Below are 12,141 nucleotides of genomic sequence, written 5' to 3'. Positions count from 1 at the left end.
ACTTTTGAAGGGAAGTTAATCTCTCCAGTCACCAGTGTAAACTTTATATCCATTATACTAGGGGAAAAAAAACCCACATATTTTTATTATAATGTTATATACCTAAATATACAAAAATCGAATATGGCTTATACCTTTTAAACAAAGACATCAAAATGTCAAATACAAGCTAAACTAACTTCAGTTTAAATACAAATTAAATTGACTTTAATGTGATAGATGTTTTGCTGAAACCAATCATCACCGTCAACACACTATGATAGTCTTAAAGACGGGTTTTTTTGAGGGCAGCATGACTTACCAATCCCATTGGGATACTTCATATTGTGATATTGTGATTTATAAAAGCAATACTTATTTGGTCTTTGACCCTGTTTCTGGCACAGAGCTCCTAAAACGCTAGTAATTTACAAAGACCAGAGAGCAATAAAGGTGTCTTCCTATGTTAATGAGGTGACTTTCGGAGTTCACATAAGAATGGGGGCTGGTTACCAGTGTAACCAAACACCGGACTAGAGTGTTGGAAATTTCAGTCCCAACTCCTGACCTCCGGGGAGGGGAGAGGGGCTGGAGGCTGAATCAGTCGCCAATGGCCAATGATTTACTCAATCAGGCCTGTGTAACGAGGTCTCCATGAAAACCCAAAAAAGAAAAAAGATGGGGTTTGGAGAGCTTCTGGTTGGTGAACGTGTGGAGGCTTGGTGAGAGCTCAGGAAGGGCATGGAAGCTCTGTCGCCTTTTCCCATGCCTTGCCCTGTGCATCTCTTGCATCTGGATGTTCCTGAGTTGAATCCTTTTATAATTAACCAGTAATCTAGGAAGTAAAATGTTTCTCTGAGTTCTGTGAGCCACTCTAGCAAATTAATTAAACCTGAGGAGGGAGTTGTGGGAACCTCTGATCTATAGCTGGTTGGTCACAAGTTCAGGTGACATTCTGGACTTGCAATTGGCATCCTGAGTTGCAGGGGGTCGTAGGAACCTCCAATTTGTATTTGTTCGATCAGAAGCACAGGTAACAAAAGTGGGCTTGTGACTGGTGTCTGAAGTGTGCGCGTGGTGGGGCCGGGGGCAGTCTTGTACGACTGAGCCTTAACCTGTGGGATCTGATGCTATCTCCAGGTAGACAGTGTCAGCACTGAAATGAATTGCAGAATACCCAGCTGGTGTCAGAGAATTGCTTGGTGGTGTTAGTAAGGGGAGCCTCCCCCTGCCCCGCACCCGCCCCAACCATTCAGGAATTTGTGATCAGAACAGAAGACAAATCCTTTATTACTTTATTCTAACAACTGCAAAAACCTTCCTATAGTGTACCTTTTGTTTTCCTTTGACATATTCTAACTCTGTTAGTTTCTCATTGGTCCACACAATTAAAGGAAGACTAATAGGAACAAAAAACATGCTTGGGCTCTGAAATTAAGAAGTCATATAGATGATGCAGAATTAATTTGTCCATGGACTTAAAACGCAAAGTTTAAACAGCCTGGCAGGGAACTTGAGGATCCTTCCCATCTGTGGAAACTAATTTGAGAAACGTTGCTCTTAAAAGCTGTTTTCTTTCACAGCTTACTCTCTTCATCCATTCACATCCTTTAGTAACCTTTAAAAGAAAGATTCCATAGTAATAAGTGACAAAAATCTTAAGCAGAACCCAGTTTTTCACCTATGAAAAAGTGACAAAATGTTTCAATAATAAAGGTAACAATATTAGATAAATTCAGACTTTGCTTTTTTAGACAACAATAAATGTACTAAGTTACTTATTTGCTTTATTTCCAAATTGTCTTGAATTTATTCTACTCCTTTCAACACTTTGTGAACAGTAATACATTTTCTTGAATCCAGTGTTGCTTTTGAGATTGTTATTGTCTATTCTTGTTGCTTTGTAGGTGTAATTGGCAACTTCTCCCTGGAAGCTTTTAGAACTTTCCTTTGTCTTTGATGTTCTTAAATTGCACTATAATCTCTCTCTGGCACTCTATAAGCCCTTTCAATCTGAAGTCTTTTTTATCTTTCCTTAAAAGCGGGAAATTCACAGCCATTATATTTGCATAGTATTTCCTCTCCTGTTTATTCTCTCCCTTGTATCAAATGGGACTCTTGTATCGAATGTTGTCACTTCTCCCTTTAGCCTCCAGGTCTTTTTACTTCATGTTTTCCATCTCTATCCCTAACTGATGGTTTCTGGGACTGTTACTCAACCCTGTGTTCTAGCTCACTGATTTGTTCTTCATTAGTATCCACAATGCTTTCAGTTTACCTATTGAATATTTTATTTCAACTATTTAGTTTTCAATAATATTGCTATTTGACTCTTCCTTAAGACTGCAATTACTAATATCCTTTAATCTATGATATTTATAACTTAGTCATAATTCCAAAAAAATAATCAAATGTAAAAAAGAAAAACTTTTAAAGTATGTGGTGAACTACAATGTGTATTTATGATAAAAATTTAGCAAATTAGTAATGAAAAGAGTGCACACATCCTCAAAATGACAGAGTATCTAGAACTTCAACAAAACTGCAGTGAACATTATACTGGGCTGGTTATTACATCCCAAAGTCAGTTTGTCTATCAAGTTATCTTAATTTTTATAAGCCACTGCTACACTGTCTTAATTACTATAGGTTCTTAATAAATCACGGTCTACTAGAATCCATTAGTGTCTTTGCTATTCTTGGCCCTTTTCTCATCCATATTATTTATAGTCAAATAAGTCCTTTGAATGTGGTATTTTTATTGGAATTAGACTGACTTGACAATCAATTTGGAGATAATTTATATCTTCACCATACTGAGTCTTCCTAAGCATGAACATAGTATATTTGTCCATTTATTCAAGTCTTCATTTATGTCTCTCAAAATTTCATAATTTTGCATATCAGCACTTTGTATATCCTTTGTTAGGCTTATTCCTAGGTAGGTGAATTTGATGCTAATACTTTCTTTTTGAATAGGTTTTCTAGTTGTTTCTGCTATATAGGAATGCAACAGACTTTGGATATTAATCTTAGACATAATTACATCAGTTGCAAACGACAGTTTTTTTTTTTTCAAACGACAGTTTTATTTCTCTTTCCAAATAATTTGCCTTAAACTTCTCTTAATTGTGGTGGCTGACTTCTGTACATTGTTCAATATAATTGGAGATAATAGAACATTTTAAAGAGAATGCTCCCAATGTTTCCTCATAAGAATTATATTGTTTTTTATAGACACCTTTACAAGGTTAACGAAGTTTCCTCCTACTCCTAATTACTAAGTGTTATCACTGGTGAGTGGTGGGTTTACAAAGAGTTTGTATTATAAGAGTGGTGAATTTTAGCAAATGTTTTCTTCTGCTTCCATTGAGAGGATTTTTTTCTCCCTTACACTGTTAATGTGGTGAATTACATTAACAGATTTTCTAATATTAAACTATCCTTGCATTTGAAGATAGTGTATCACCCTTTTAAAAAACACAATTGGACTCAGTTGGCCAACATTTTATTTAGGATTTTTACATGTATCTATTTGAGTGAAAGGTACAGGTACTTTCCTTTCTCATGTTGTTTTTTTGAATCAACATTATTCTTGCCTAATAGAATAAATTCTTTTCCTCTAGAAGAGTTTATAATTAAGAAATAAACTCTTGGTAAAACTTTTCTGTAAAGCCATTCGGGGCTAGAGCTTTATTTATTTTTTTAGTTGAAATATTCATATACCATACATACGGTTCACCCTTACATATACAGTTCTGTTTTTTCCTATTCACAAAGTTATGCTGTCACTACCACAGAGTTGGACTTTTCATTACTGCTGCAAGTTAACTGATATAGGACTCTTCAGTCTTTCTCTGGCTTCTTGAGCCAGTAGAGGAAGACAAGCAAGGGGAAGCAGATGAAGGAAAGACGGAGAGAGCAAATAGAAAACAACTATCAGAGAATAACGAGGAATCATAAGTGTAGTAATGACACGGCGCTAAGTATTTTTAAAATGTTTCTTGAGATCGTATACCGTGTACGGAGACATACACAGAAATATTATCTCTGAGTGAAATAACATTATATTTGGGATCACTTTAAAAATATTCTAGGAAAAAGGGGGAATAGATGAAACAAGATGGGCCAAACGTTAATAGCTGAAGCTGAGCAACTGGTATATGGTAGGTGATTATATTACTATTCTACTTTTCTGTGTTTGAGATTTTTCCACAATGGTCTCTGTAAAAATATACCTCGTAGTAAGTTTTTCTTTCCCAGGTTCCACCAAAAAGTTAGTGACTTCCTTACTCACCTCCCTTAACGGGTTATTCACATCTTTTCTTTTTTTGGCTGAGTCATGCCAGATCTGAGTTCCCTGACCAGGGATCAAACCCACGTCCACGGCAGTGAAAACGCCCAGTCCTAACCACTGAACCGCCAGGGAATTCCCTACACGTACCTGTATTTTAAACTAGGATTCAATGCTAAGAAGCCAAAAGAATTTTTGCTAACCACTTTTAATCCCACTGTCCTCTACTAAACATCATTATTGTAGTAATCTTTTTATTTTCCCATATGCACGCACACACGCATATCTACAGAGTTGTCGGAGTGCGCAAACGGCGTGGGAAGACAGTTTTCACCTAACATAGGTCTCTGGGCCATGGCCACACCGCCATCTACGCAGCACTCCGTGGCGAAGTTCCGGAACGTCGCACTCATCCTGGCGGCGCGCATCGCTGCGGTGAGACATCTGGACGTCTTCCTCATGTCTGGGCACAACTTCGGCTTCTCCGCGTCCTTACTCCCACAAACCGGCCTTGGGCGCCCGCGGTGACACTCCTCCCCTCACGCTTCCCACGCCTGGGTTTCCCACAGTCTAGGAACACGGGCTGGCCCTCCTCACCTCCCACTGACTTCAGACGCGTAGCCGGGTCTGGGGAGGATGCGCCTGCGCACAGACTGCCGTTCGTCGGGCAGCCCCCGCCCCCCGGCCTCGCCAAACCCCGCGATACCTTACCCCTCCCGCAGGTTCGCTGTCCCAACGGCTCCGCGGACCTGGAACTTTCTACACCCCTGCGCACGCGCTCTACGGCTCTTAACGTCCCGGCTCCGCCCATCCCTGGCCGCTCCCCTTTTCGTCAGGGAGCTCCCCGCCCCCACGCCACGCCAATCATCCACTTCTTTCCTAGGCCGACCTCGCAACAGGTCTCTGATTGGCTGATCTTGGGTGCGAACGCCGCGGAGGGGCGGCGACGATAGGCTGGGAGCCGGTCCCGGCCTATCCGCAGAGTGCGCGGAAGGTGATTGGTCAACACCGTCGTCCAATCAGCGGCGGGCTGTCGGATTCAAACCGGACTCGTTTGGCTTACGGTCGGTTGGTCTCAGTCGAGTCGTTGCCTTCACCTGACGAGGACGTGTCGCTCGCCTGCGCCCGTTCTTCGCGCCTCGTCGCTCCAGTCCCGTGCTGCCCACCGCCCTCCCGCAGGATGGCCCATAAGCAGATCTACTACTCGGACAAGTACTTCGATGAGCACTACGAGTACCGGTGAGCGGACCGGACGGCCTAACTTAGCCGCGGCCCCGGCCGAGCCTGAGCTGGAACTCGGGCCGGGGGGAGGGTACCAGGAGCCAGGACCGGGAGTCGGGGTCGAAGCGCGTCGGGCTGAAGTTTGGGTCGGAGCTCGGGGCCGGGGGCCGGAGGTAGGGTCAGGGTCGAGCCCGGGGGCCGGCCGGGAATCGCGGTTGTGTCGGGGCCGGGCCGCCCGGGCGGGAGCTTGCGCTTCTCCTCGCCTGGCGGGCCGGCCCGGCCGGCTTCCGCCCTTTGTTCCTGTCTGTGAGGAGGACGAGGCTGGGGCGGGGATGGGGCCGCTTCTGGTGCAGAATTGCTGCCTTAAGGGGAAGGGGCCGAGGGCCGAAGCGGACCCGGCGTACCTGAAGTCCAACGCCGAGAGCCCGAATCGCAGCGGTTCCTAAGAACTTAGGCCTAGTTCGCACTTAGGCAAACGTCCCACTCCCAGTCACAGCGGGCGAAGGGCTGTCGGAAGGGTAATTTTGCTCAGGTAAAGTCGCCAGAGAAACACTTCTCTTTTTCTCGCATTTGAAGTTAATGGCACTAAAAAGTAGCTTGTGGGGGAGTCCCCCTAAAATAAGCTTCCTTGGGATTCGAAATGTGTCTTGGGTATGGCGACTTCGGCAGGGGCTGGTGCGTGTTAACCCTCTTGGGTTATTATTAAAGGGGTTTCCTTTTGAGACAAAATTGAGAACTCGAATGGATTTGGGGCATTTTTTTCTGCTAGTGTGTATCGGCCAAATTTTTGGCTTTGAGGGATTTCTGGTTTTTGCATCATTATGTGATGCACTAGAGCATAGTTGCTAAATGTGTAAGATTAGCAAATTGGATTGTGTGAGGGAAGAAACACTTAACATTAGCCTTAATGTATGCAGGAGACTTAGCTGGGGTGTGGCTTCAAAGACCAGCGCCACCCAGTTCTCCTGGGTGGTGACTAGGACGCTGCATTCTGGGAAACTACCAACTTGTAGGAGGGGCCAAATAGTGACCTTATTTTCTGCCTCCTATCCTTTTACGTTAGATTTCCAAGAATGCTATTTGAGTTAGAAAGGATATAACAGTGGGTGGCCTCTTTTTTTCCCTCCCCTTAGTATCTTGTAATTCTTTCTTAGTACCTTGTAAATCTTTCTCTGGAGAAAAACGGAGGATTTCTCTGGGCAGCTTTGCAGGTTAGTAATACCTGCATTGTCCAGCAGGGGTTATCCAGTAATGGACAGAATGTAAACCACAATCTTTCTAAAAATCTGGGAAAATACTAATTGTGAAACATGTCTGGCTCCAAGTAGTGCTTTTCAGGACTTTTCCTGGCAGTAGTTCCGTTTTCTGGTTTCAGTATACTAGCATAATCATTGATGAGCACGAAGTAAACTAGTCTATGCTATCAACAAGATTTTAGCCTAATTGACTAAGTGGTTTGTGTGTAGTAATGAATAGAAGAAAATCCTCTCATATCTGAAATGATATATTCTACTCCAATTTTAATCTAATTACTATAATCCAGTATTAATCTAATTAATATCTAATCCAATATTAATTAAACCTGGTCTTTCTTGACCAAGCCACTTGCCTTTATCAAACAGGACAGTAATGTCCAGAGAAGGGAAATTTAATTGTATCTTGCAGTGTTATCTTAGTAGCTCCTTTGTTGTTTGTACTGTTATGGTTTTTTTTTTTTTAACCCCCTCTTCACCCTCCATGATAAGCCCTCGGTACTGAAATGTTAGATTTTTGGAAACAATTCTCCTTACATGTAGTTAGAAATATATAGAGGAGTTATATCCATGCAGAAAAAAATACAGGTAGACTTCCCATCTGAGTTTGAAGCTACTTACACATTTTTCCCTCGTAATCAAGTCCTGATGAAGGTTAGCCTATCTCCATGGTTTATGGAGAAGGTAGGGTATATGACTTATATCTAAACATATATTGGTACATTTTGTACGGCATACATAATATGAGTACAAAAGCTAGTTTGCATTTTACATTTGTCTTGAGACTAATCAACAATTATGTAGAAGGTAGAAATAAGGTAACAGGCTATTTGCAGAGCCTTAAAAGTAGATGTTAAAGCAGTATTTCAAGAGTCAGTGAGCTAGCTGGTAAGTATTGCTAAGAATCATCATGTAGTTCACTGGAATTGGTAAAATTTTTACAAACTATGATAGTAAGCATAATTTGACTTGGTGGCCTTGTGGCCAGCAAGCAACGTAACACAACTGTTCTAAGACTTGATTTTGTTAGGCAAATTATAGGAAATTGGTACTTAACCAACCACTCACAGACTAGAACTTAAGTTGATGACAGTTTAGTGCTTATTATGGGTTATGGGTTCAGTTTTCCTGTGACCAGACTGCTCCTTTCTTACCCCCCAGCCAACAAATTCGCAGGCATATATCCAATACTGGTCAAAAAATTTGGTTGGTGGTAATGGATGACGGTATAAAACTACTGCTGCTGGAAGTGATTAAAAATGAGCCTGGGAATTTTGATTTTTATAAAGATCCTTTCAATTGTAATTAAATAAGAAGTCGGTGGGGGTGCATATTTGTTTTCTAAGAATTTTTCAAAGCTCCAATTGTACCTATTCTTGACGGTTTGACATTGAAGAATATGCATGCCTTCCTTAAAAATTGATTAAAGTTTTGGATATAGGCCAGTAACTTATTGGAAAACTGAATGTCTGTGTTTTAGGTAGCAGGTACATGTATATGTGCATTTAGTGTTCGTGATCTATAGAGTAATAGGAAACCCAAATTAACTGTAACAAGCTAGATTCCCCCACCCCAGCTACCTGGGGCTAGTATGACACGTCTTAAAATCAGGGACCATTCTTAATCTATAATCACTTCTGTGGTCTTAGATGGCTTCTCTAGCTCCCTGATCATATCAATCTGCTTCATAACTAACAGGAAGGAGAAAAAAGAGAATTGGGCATGTTCTTTTCTTTCGAGGATACTTTCCATAAGTTGCATAATTTCTGCTTATATCCTGTTGGGCAGGATTTAGTCACATGTGACCAGAGGTAGCTGCAGGGGAGGCTGGGATGTCTTGGATAACAATGTGTCCCACTTAGTTTTTGAGGTTCTATTCCTGAAGAAGATTGAGACAGTTAGCAAGCAGTCTCTATTAGGGGAAAAAAGTTAATCATAAATAAAATGCCTCCCACTTTTGGACTGCATATTCTAATCTCTAATTTGAACAAAGGCCATCAAGATCAGAATTAAAGGTAGTAGAGAGTAGTCTTTAAGATTGATGCTAATGGTAATGTAACAGGGTAGGTATCCTAAAGATGCATGTATAAAGTGACCATAATTGTAGGAAAGGCATATTCACTTAGAGCACTAATATTTCACTATATTTTTTAACAGGCATGTCATGTTACCCAGAGAACTTTCCAAACAAGTACCCAAAACCCATCTGATGTCTGAAGAGGAGTGGAGGAGACTTGGTGTCCAACAGAGTCTAGGCTGGGTTCATTACATGATTCATGAGCCAGGTAAGTTTTGCTATTTAGGGAAGCACTAACTGAATTAAAACAGTAGTGGTTGTTAAAATTGTTTTATTAATATTGATGTTTCAATGGTATCCCAAAGGAACTCTGATAAGCTTGACTATTTCTGAATGACTGATACCTCCATAGAGAGGGTTCCAATTTTATAGTAAATAAAATACCACGAGTGAAAATAATGCATTCTTCTAAACTGCAAAAATAACCTATTTAGTAAAAAAAAAAAAAGGATATTCTGTTTTAAAATGCGTGTCATTGCTAGTAGTATCTTGAAGTATTTTGCCATAAATATATTTAGAATTCTGGTATCTCCTCTTTGAAAACTAAGAACTTAATGTAAGACAACTTGAGTGTCCTGAAGTTGTGTATAGAAATTGATGCAATTTGAAGTGATTTGTTTTTTCCTTTAGACAATTAGTATCTACCACATTAAGATGAAATGAGATAACATAGCTAGTGAACTCAAATGTGCTGCCTGTGTTGTACTTGAGTGCTTATGCTATTATGTGGTATTTACCAGAGTTTTCCAGATTACTGTTAGTAACTATTTGTAAACCAGACTAAGAAACTTTGTGGTGTTAAATTGTGTTTTTGAAGTCTTAGAAGCTGAATTAGGTGAAACTAAAGCTATCTTGCTTTCTGCTTTTGTTAAAAGCAGCAGCAGCAGCAAAAACTCTAAGACTTATAACTTTCTTGGGATTGGAGCATATAATCATATTAAAAAGGTGTTTCTCCAGATAATACAGTGCAACTGAGGACCTTACCTATAGGTTCATAGTCAGTCCTCCACCTGCCCAAACAGAATCTACAGGGATGGGCCCCTAGGGCCTGCATTTTTTGAATGAGGTGTTAAGTGTCTTTTCCAAACAAGAGAAAACCTTTTTCTTTTCACTGGAATTGAGATTCTAAAGATAGAAACCATTCTCCTTCTCAAATAGCATCTTTACTTAACAGCCCTTTTCTCCAGGGTGTGTAAAAACTGGGGGAATATTCATTGTTAGGTGTTTTCTTCTGTTTACTGTTTACAGTGACATGGAGCAAAATTTATTTCAGATACCTCAATAAGTAACATTAATTGACCATAGATTTATTTTACTTTATTTTGGTTCAACTGAGAATTCTTTGAATTTTTGTTGAATGAATGAAAATTAACCATATAATATTAAAATAATATAAAACATTTTCTTTCTACAGAACCACACATTCTTCTCTTTAGACGACCTCTTCCAAAAGATCAACAAAAATGAAGTATATCTGGGGATCATCAATTAAATCTTTTTCAAATTTAATGTATATGTGTATATAAGGTAGTATTCAGTGAATACTTGAAAAATGTACAAAGTGTTCATCCATTCCTGTGCATGAGCTGTATTCTTCACAGCAACAGAGCTCAGTTAAGTGCAACTGCAAGTAGGTTACTGTAAGGTGTTTAAAATTTCTTCTAGTCAGTTTTTCTTTTAATGTAAGTGCCTGTTTGACTTTACCTGTTACTTTTGTTAAATAAAGTTTGTATGTTGCATTTATCACTGTTTGAAGTTACTGAGGTTTGTTTTCTTAAGGTTAATTTGTGACTTTTGAGGATGTTGGATGATTTCAGTTTTATAATTTTAGTCCTGAGGAAATAAATTCACTTTATAGAAATAAAATGTTAGGTGGGTTTAAACCCATTAGCTTGGTGTGACTGAGGGTACCATTTTAAAATTTATTTATTTATTTTTAATTTTTTGCTGCGTTGGGTCTTTGTTACTGCGCATGGGCTTTCTCTAGTTGCGGCAAGTGGGGCTACTCTTCGTTGCGGTGTGCGGGCTTCTTATTGTGGTGGTTTCTCTTGTGCAGCACGGGCTCTAGGCGTGCGGGCTTCAGTAGTTGCGGCACGCAGGCTCAGTAGTTGTGGCACACGGCTTAGCTGCTCCGCGGTATGTGGAATCTTTCTGGACCAGGTATCGAACCCGTGTCCCCTGCATTGTCAGGCGGATTCCCAACCACTGCGCCACCAGGGAAATCATGAGGGTACCATTTAAATTCACTTATGAAGACACTAAGAACTAGGGATAAGTTTAATAGAGCCAAGGTAGATTTTATAGCTCTGTCATTAATTTAGTTCCTAGAGAATTGTCTAGAATCTCCAACTGAACAAAAAGAAACCTAACTTAATACTCTGGGCTACTTCCACTTATGTAAGTACTGCCACACCTAGTTACCTTGGGAGAAACCATTTAACCCCATTTCTCTTTTCCATGTGCCAAATGGGGGTACAGTTTTCTATAGAATATCAGCATTTTAAAAACTTCAAAAGCACTGTAAAAAGCACCCTTCCTTCAGTGTGCATTTTGTATCTATTAAATTGCTTTTTTAGCTGCTAGGAAAATATTTTAGAGTGAATGCAAACAGAGGCTTTTTATCTTCATTGCTTTTTGCTGGAGGAAACCTTTTAGGTGAGCTGCCAGTAAGCATAAGACCCCAGACCCCAGTGTGGTGGTCCTCTATGCCCCTCTGTTTAGAAAAGGGTGGTGCCTTTACACAATGAGCACAGTAAACACTGAAGGTGGTGATGGGCAGGAGCCTAGAACTTATTCCATCCCCAGGGACCCACCCATTGGCTAGAGGTCCCAGGTTAGGCCAACAGAAGGATGCCAGAATCGTTAAGTAAACTATTGTATTTAGTACAGACCAGTGTACTGCATAATGCTCAACCTCTCCCCCCTCTGGAGGTTTGGGTGTGTCCAAGTATGTTTAATTGACTTGTGGGATCTGCACAGAAGGACACCAGGAGATGAGCTGGAGCTGCCTGCGTTTACTGCTTGAAATACCTGGTAGTCACTCAACAGAGGAAACCTACAATCAGCCTCCAGTTTAAGATTTTCAACCTAATTAACCCCTATCGGTCAAACAGCTTGCACTCTTCAAGTAAGCAGGAGTTCTTGCCTCTGCACTGTCCCTCCCTCCCCCCTTCCTCACTCCGTGTCTCCCACTTCCCATCCTACCTAAAGCCTCCTGCCCTGGAGACTGCTTACTTCCACCCTACTTTTCCATCTCTAGCTTTCCCAGCACATTCCCTAGTGGTCAACAGCTGTCTGTTGAACTGAGCAGTTCTGAA

At 40.8% G+C, this 12,141-nt stretch overlaps 1 protein-coding gene and 1 long non-coding RNA gene across 2 annotated transcripts; one reads left to right on the top strand and one right to left on the bottom strand.

Annotated features, from left to right (window-relative positions):
* Positions 1 to 1,250: 1,250 nt before the first annotated feature.
* LOC309665155 lies at positions 1,251 to 4,978 on the bottom strand. The gene is made up of 2 exons (XR_014266244.1): positions 4,608 to 4,978; positions 1,251 to 1,597 (listed from the first exon to the last, which is right to left on the bottom strand). It is a non-coding gene; the product is annotated as an uncharacterized lncRNA (long non-coding RNA).
* A 349-nt stretch (positions 4,979 to 5,327) lies between these two features.
* On the top strand, positions 5,328 to 10,567 carry CKS2 (CDC28 protein kinase regulatory subunit 2). The gene is made up of 3 exons (XM_082471390.1): positions 5,328 to 5,512; positions 8,905 to 9,032; positions 10,239 to 10,567. The coding sequence occupies exons 1-3, from the start codon at positions 5,454 to 5,456 to the stop codon at positions 10,289 to 10,291; spliced, it is 240 nt and encodes a 79-aa protein (XP_082327516.1). The 5' UTR covers positions 5,328 to 5,453; the 3' UTR covers positions 10,292 to 10,567.
* Positions 10,568 to 12,141: the final 1,574 nt, after the last annotated feature.

Source organism: Balaenoptera physalus (assembly GCF_965194825.1).
Source record: "Balaenoptera physalus genome assembly, chromosome: 7".
NCBI classification, from domain to species: domain Eukaryota; kingdom Metazoa; phylum Chordata; class Mammalia; order Artiodactyla; family Balaenopteridae; genus Balaenoptera; species Balaenoptera physalus.
This window is presented reverse-complemented; position numbering and strand designations above follow the sequence as displayed.